At 40.3% G+C, this 7,386-nt stretch overlaps 1 protein-coding gene across 2 annotated transcripts; it reads left to right on the forward strand.

The window, feature by feature from the left end:
* Positions 1-639: 639 nt before the first annotated feature.
* Positions 640-6,942, forward strand: LOC147622302 (uncharacterized). Of its 2 annotated transcripts, none has more exons than XM_086823707.1 (6): positions 640-1,069; positions 1,654-1,779; positions 2,659-2,835; positions 3,361-3,963; positions 4,763-4,876; positions 5,700-6,942. In XM_086823707.1, the coding sequence occupies exons 1-6, from the start codon at positions 722-724 to the stop codon at positions 6,687-6,689; spliced, it is 2,358 nt and encodes a 785-aa protein (XP_086679833.1). In that variant the 5' UTR covers positions 640-721; the 3' UTR covers positions 6,690-6,942. The 2 variants fall into 2 exon arrangements, with proteins under 2 accessions (XP_086679833.1, XP_086679834.1); XM_086823708.1 differs by having other exon boundaries at positions 3,364-3,963.
* The last annotated feature ends 444 nt before the right edge of the window (positions 6,943-7,386 follow it).

The following is a 7,386-nucleotide window of genomic DNA, read 5'->3' on the forward strand; positions in this document are numbered from 1 at the left end:
GATGGGCATGTCAACAATGCTATAAAATAGTGGAGTGTTACTCTATTATATAATCATTACAATTAAATCAAAGGAGTTGAGTGTTACTCTATTAGATAATCATTGCAATTAAATCAAAGGAGTGAGATAATGCTTGGATTTTTGTCAATGGGATGATGAGAGTTTGAATTTAGATGTTTTTAAAAACCAACATTTTGTTTGTTGTGAGGGGTCAACATTGGGTAGCCTCGAGGGTGAGAGAGGGAGGGAGAGAGAGGAGATGCTTTTGAAGGGCAAGGTTAAATCAAGGATTAAAGCTAGAAGTGGATGAAACTTGAACTCATTGCCAAACAAGTAATTAGCTTGATGGCATGCAGAGTTCAAACTTGGAAGCTGAAAATGTTGACTCTTTTTTTGCAAGTGGAGATGAAACTTGGGTTGATACTTCTCATCAACACTTAATTATATATTAATTAATCAATCCCACACACGCAAGCTCGGGCCCCGCGCGCGCATTGGAGCAAATATTAGGCGATGACGATTTCCAGCATCATTCCAGGCCCCTTTGACCAATTAATTTGCCAAAATTAAAATATTTCTGCCTTGCATAAGACCAGCTTCCCACACTCCCATCATTTCTTTCTTTGCCGTCCACACAACCTAAATCTTCTTTTTTTTCCATTAATCTTTACAGAAGAAGCCATCATTACTCGTTAAACGTAAGAACTTTTTTGATTAAGCTATGGTTGAAGCTATTATCATGCAGGACGATTCCAATGATGCAAATAGAGAAGGGCCGGATTGCAATGATATTAATCGAAGCGATCAAAACCACCTTACAGATTACTTGTCAGGAGATCAATCAATTGCTCATGATAGCGATCATTGCAAACCGGCTCAATCAGATGCACCGGAAGATGGTGGTCAGCAATTATTTAATCATATGGGAAGCCCCATTACTAAGGTTAATTCCCCACAAATGATTAATCAAGACTCGCCGATCAGAGATAGTGATCACACCGACTTGAAACTCGATTTGAAACTCAGTTTGATTGATCATGATCGTTGGCCTGCTGCGATTAATCACCAGGTTCCTCTCCCGCTCGTTAATTTTGACAACATTCAATTTGTTGCAACAAGTTATATTCGCAGCTGCCGTTTGATTGGATCTGGTCATTTCCTGTAGCCCTAATTATATACCGTACTTTAAACGTTGAATTAATCTAAGTATTCATTATAATCTGAGTGCCCTTATCACAAAATCTAATCGCGTTACTCTAACCATTCATCTTAAATTGAGTGCCCCTATCACAAGATCTTATCTTGTTTACTTGCATGAGATTGTAAACTCCTTGTCAATTCATCTTAAGTTGAGTGCCTCTACCACAAAATCTATTCTTGTCAATCTAACAATTCATCTGATTTTGAGTGCCCTTATCACAAAATCTAAGCTTCTAAACTCCTGAAGATTGCTCTTGACCTAATTTTCAATCTTAACACCCATTCAGAGATGTATCACACTTACGATACTTAGATGTTCGTTCATCTCATTCTTATTCTCTCTCTCTCTCTCTCTCTCTCTCTCTCTCTCTCTCTCTCTCACACACACACACACACACACAGCGACTAATTAAGAATTTAAGTGTTTTCTCTCTTCTCAAAACAATTTTGTAGAGACAAGGACGACGGGTGTTTTCTTCCGATGTTAGCAAGAGCTTTGACATTGCATGTACCTCATCGCCTTCCTCCCCTCCTGGTCGCGGAGTGGAAGCCTCGAGTGCTCACGTAGTGCACAACCAGGTAATAACACCAACCCCACGACACTAATTAATTAGAGTATCGCTGTCAAGTTATTACCACTAAATCTTCCACCTTAAGAGTTTAGAGTGAACTAATGAGGAGTTTACCAAGTTAACATTAGGAACACCCAGAGAGATTAGAGATATAGAGTACTTGGAGGTAGGTATTAAACCATATGTAATGTAAAAATACATACTGTTAATTATTTCTAACACGTTTATTGTAGTTCAGATGCATTAAAACCTAATCAAATTCAAGTCACTTTTGTAAATATCATGAGACATCTTCACATGAATATGGATTAAAGATGATGTGTACAAGTATAGAACAGCTCATTAATGTGCCAAGTTGGAGGTGTGGTTGATCGCACTGATCGAAAAAATATATTTTTTTCAACCCTTAAAATTAAAGGCAATGCTTAGGTTTACACTTGAAAAGCATTAGAAATCCTACAAATAACTAAAATGTACAATTTCAACTGTTAAAATTAAAAACAACTTCGAATTTCAACCGAAAAAATTACACTACGAATCGGGTTAGGTGAGCACTGGTGGTTAATCAATTAGAAGGGGCATTAAGAAATGATCAGTGAAGAATTGATGAAGTAGTTAGTGTTAGTATAGTTACTCTTAAGAAAACAAATATGAAACCCTTACGATGATGGTTTAATATTTGATGATATGCACTGTGGTGAATGGAGCAAGGTGGGCAAGGGTAATACACCACCTTGCAAAGGACCTTAGTGAGTTATTAAGAAGAAGAAGAAAAAAAAGTGGCGGACGAGGGGCCGAGTGGGGTATTATTGCCTAAATCTGCTGAAAACCTGTGGTAATTGACCAGGTAATGACCTTATAAACGTGTGTTCTGGCTTAATAACAGCTTACAGCGCTTCAAATGGAGATGGCTGAAATGAAGGAAGAGAATGAGAGGCTGAGGCACATACTCTCGCAGATCATGGCCGAGTACGCGAACCTGCAATCGCAGCTCGGCTCTTTCACTGCAGAGGCACATGGCGCCGTTCATGATGCAGACGGCCGCGTGCCACAGCTGCCTTTGGTTAGTTAATCTTTAATCGCTTTCTCTAATTAGCGCTCCACGATCGTTCACAACACGTTTTCTGTACTCCGCCCACCAACGTTGAAAAAGTGCGAAGATTATTAGTTGATTAACCCTTTTATATTTTGCTTAACTGGCCAGCTGCGAATGGTATAATTTCGATCGTGTACTAATCGATACGATATTAGGGTTATGCTGGATTACACTAGTTATCCATAGACGTAGCTTGATCATTAGTGATGAAGTGCTATCATCAATTAGAACCTGCAGGTGATTTTTCTAGATAATTAAGTACACTGGCCCAAGATTACCTTAGTGATTTGTGGGATGTTTAAAAGTAGTTTGATTACTATTACTTAGGAATTAAGTGCGATCATTACCAAGACAGAAATAATCAACCAAACGTTTTGCTTAGTTAACCTAGCTAGTGATTTGTACAGTGTTAAAAGTTGTTCTGATCATTTTAATTAACCTAGCGATTTGAATGGTGTTTGATCAATAATATACTTTGGCTTACATGATCAGCAGACAAGTACCGGTAGGGAGGGCACTGTACTGCAGCTGCATGAGCAACCGCGTCAAGCATCCACAATGAGGCGCATCAATGATCCTAGTACACTCTCGAATGAAAATACTAATCTGGGTTATGCGGGTGAAGGCTCGGCGTCATTAGAGTTAATCTCGACGTCGTCGGCAGACAGGATGCACAGCAGGCTGCAAACTGAATTAGAGGCAAAACCAAGCAACCTGCAGGCAAATTACGAGGGTAATTTGAATGACAGAAATGGCGCCAATCCTCGCAAGAGGAAGATGCAGCTGGAAGGGATGAAAGAAGAGAAACTTGCAGTATACAATAAGCAGGTTTATGGAGGCGAGAGGCACAGCTCGCCACCAAGACCTAAAAGCTCTGCATCTCCATTATCTATGGAAGACTCTAATTTGCTAATTACAGCCGAAAATAAAGATTTAGGTGGCAAATTAGCATCAATTAGCAGCAACAACAGTGAGGCAGCTAATCTGCGGGCGGCCGGCGCTACGGCTACCAGTACTGCAAGCGCTCTTAGGAATGCTGATCCCCTTATTCGCAAGTCCCGTGTATCGGTTCGTGCAAGATGCGATGCACCCATGGTAAGCTGCCAAACGTACTTAATTTTTTTCTCTGTTTTTTCTGTTTTTTTGGGCTTTGGTTAAAAACTTGAAAGTACACTACCCATCAATTAATTTGATTAGCAAAACATAATTAATTTCAATCACACAATCGGACTAATTTTAATTGCCTATTTCTGGTCTCAATATCACTATTAAAGTTTACTTATTAGTTTCTCATTTGGGGTTTACCCAAGAATATTTTGTTATGATTAGCAAGTTCAACAAAAGAGAGTCTGATACATTGTAAGTGTACAAAAGAGAGTCTGATACATTGTAAACATGAAAGGTGTGAGAATATGTACTATTTGATTCTTGAAAGTGGTTTCACTACCTCCAAATTTGGAGGTAGTTAGTAAGTTCAACAACAAAAGAGGCTTGATACATTGTAAACACTTACACTCAAATTCACTTACATAAAACAGGTTTTAGAGAGTGTGAGAATATAGTTTGGTTTTTACAAGTGGTTTTATTACCTCCTTTACTTGCACAAAAAAGCAAGCTTTTATCACCTCTAAATTTACAACTCTAAATTTACAAAAATGGTATTTTCAAAGTGCTAAAATTTGTATAGGAGTTTTTCTAATTAATTCTCGAATACATGTGTGTTTCATGTGTAATGACCCTCTCGAGACTTGAATAAGCATTGGAAGTTTCAAAACTTCCATGTTTTAGACATTTGACCTAATTTAACCTAAAATGGGTGTTGATCAAAGTGGAAATAATCATGCTCACTACCTTGGAATTACCTACATTAAAACTTGTTAAATGTTCTTATTAGATGAATGATGGGTGCCAATGGAGAAAGTATGGGCAAAAGATAGCAAAGGGAAACCCATGCCCTAGGGCGTACTACCGATGCACGATGGCCCCCTCATGTCCAGTCCGCAAACAGGTCTCTCTCTTTCTCTCTCATCCTATGTTGGTTCTCTCATCCTATGTTGGTTCTAATATTTTGACTAGTACTTGTGAACACTCCCAATGGCATGCTAATAACCACCCCCCCCCCCCTCTCTCTCTCTCTCTCTCTCTCTCTCTCTCTCTCTCTCTCACTCTCAGACTCCCAATGGCATGCTAATAACCACACTCACTCTCTCTCTCTCTCTCTCTCTCTCTCTCTCTCTCTCTCTCTCTCTCTCAGAGTCTCATGTAAGGTTGGGTTGTGTTTGTTCTAATGGCATGCTAATGACCCCTCTCTCTCTCTCTCTCTCTCTCTCTCTCTCTCACACACACACACACACACACATGCTAATAACCACCTTCTCTCTCTCTCTCATGCTAGGTTGGGTTGTGTTTGTTCTAATGGCATGCTAATGACCCCTCTCTCTCTCTCTCTCTCTCACACACACACACACACACACTCATACTAGCTGGATGTGATTTCTAATGCCGTAATTGATATCTAATAACCACCTAATAGGTAGCACCTAAGCCTCTATTGCTGGTTACCAAAAAAAACCACGCTTCTCTCTCTCTCTCTCTCTCTCTCTCTCTCTCACACACACACACACACACATTCATACTAGGTTGTGTTTTGGCAGATGGTTCTAATATCTTAGTTGATATATAAAAACTCCTAATGGCATGCTAATGACCATCTTAATCCATTAATTACTAGGTTGTGTTTTGGCAGATGGTTCTAATATCTTAGTTGATATACATAAATACTCCTAATGGCATGCTAATGACCACCTTAATCCATTAATTACGGTTTATAGGTGCAAAGGTGTGCGGACGATAGATCCATACTGATCACAACGTACGAGGGGACACACAACCACCCATTGCCGTTGATGGCCGCAGCGATGGCCACCACCACGTCAACGGCTGCGTGCTCCCTGCTAAGCAGCTCGATCTACAGCCCTAACAGCAGCATCAATGCAGGCCCTAATTCCACTAACCCACCATGGGGTCTCAACCCCACCTGCAATTACCTGAGCTACCCTAACAGCCCATCACACAATATAGCGTCTACCTCTCAGTACAGTAACCATCCGCAACCTCACATAAACCTCTTCTCTGATTCCCTCACTCTGGATCTCACCAATAAGCTGCAGCCTGCTGCCAACACACAATTAAGCCTTGGTAATTCCAACCCTTGCTTAAATATCCATTCATCTGGACCCTTCAATATCACCCCTCGGGCCTGCAACACTACTTCTATGGTGGGTCTCAAATCATCGCTGCCATTTTCGCTCGCCAGCACTAGCAGCACCAACGCCGCCACCATTAACCCTAATGCTGTTTCCGACCAAACTCAAAACCACTACAATCTTGACCAAACCCAAAACCATTACAATCTTGCGGAGCTCATACAATCGCCGTCCAGCTTCTGCAAAACTCTGGGATCCTCCTTACCAGTAAGTGCCATGTCCCTGGACTCTCAGTTCACAACCGCATTGGCTACAGCTCTCAGGTCTATCATGCATCGGAACAACAGCAGCAGCAACAACAGCAACATTGACAATACATCTCTCTCTTCTAGTAGCTCTCCAGCCCGCCCTTGGACTCAGCTCCTTGCTCTTCAACAGCAACAGCTCAACTCTACTGCTACACCACCTCCCACCATCAACACCCTAAGCTCCCCACCAGCTCGTAGCTTCCCATTACCCACCCCAGAATCAACCTCTAATGGTGCCATCATCACATCAGACGTTAAGACGGGCAAACCCACAGTCGCTTGCCAACCAACCACCTTCCAAATGTAGTTACCAAATTCAGGTGGACTAGTTTTAGAAATGGACCCTTATAAAACAGCTCTCCAATTCATACTGTTGTATCCACTTACACTATGACAAATGGGATTATCCCCCACCAATTCACAACATCATGTAGACTTTAGAGTGTAGAGTGTACCAATTCACAACATGTAGTGTGTACTTTGCACAAGGCAAAAATACAAGAACAAGCATGTATTTCATTGTTTTGTTTCTTTGTGTTGAGAGATTTATTATTATAGTACATGGTAGTGTTCCAACCGTGTACCGAGGTGTTACTGCTTGGGCTAGAGTCCTCTAGAAATCTTCATTTATTGTTTAAAGAAAATCAAGCAATAAATATTGTTTTCTCTTCTTTTAATTGCTCAGGATTTGTTTAGAATACTCTAAGTTGTATGAGGATGGAGAAATGATGCCTCCATTTATAGTATTAATAGCATTAATTCTGATGTGTACATTAATTAAGTCCCCCAATATTCTAGTTTTCAAATTTTGTGAAATCTCCCGTCTCACAATTTGGCATTATGATAGATTCCTTTAGCTTGCTTGAACCAAGGCATACCTATAATGAAAGTTATATAGTTGGTTAGATACTTCAATATCCACCACAATAACTAGGGGCACCTTTTAAAGAAATTTGTACAATCCAATCCTTGGTCGTTGTTTCTAAACTTACTGACAAAAGAGT

Source organism: Cibotium barometz, chromosome 29 (assembly GCF_041138505.1).
Source record: "Cibotium barometz isolate CiBa-2024 chromosome 29, ASM4113850v1, whole genome shotgun sequence".
NCBI classification, from domain to species: Eukaryota; Viridiplantae; Streptophyta; class Polypodiopsida; order Cyatheales; family Cibotiaceae; genus Cibotium; species Cibotium barometz.

Bases quoted from the DNA above. Each gene is read 5' to 3' on its own strand.
- LOC147622302 (XM_086823707.1), top strand. From the start codon at position 722: ATGGTTGAAGCTATTATCATGCAGGACGATTCCAATGATGCAAATAGA. The intron at 3,964-4,762 runs GTAAGCTGCCAA...TGTTCTTATTAG, and splicing joins CAAGATGCGATGCACCCATG to ATGAATGATGGGTGCCAATG. The intron at 4,877-5,699 runs GTCTCTCTCTTT...TACGGTTTATAG, and splicing joins CATGTCCAGTCCGCAAACAG to GTGCAAAGGTGTGCGGACGA.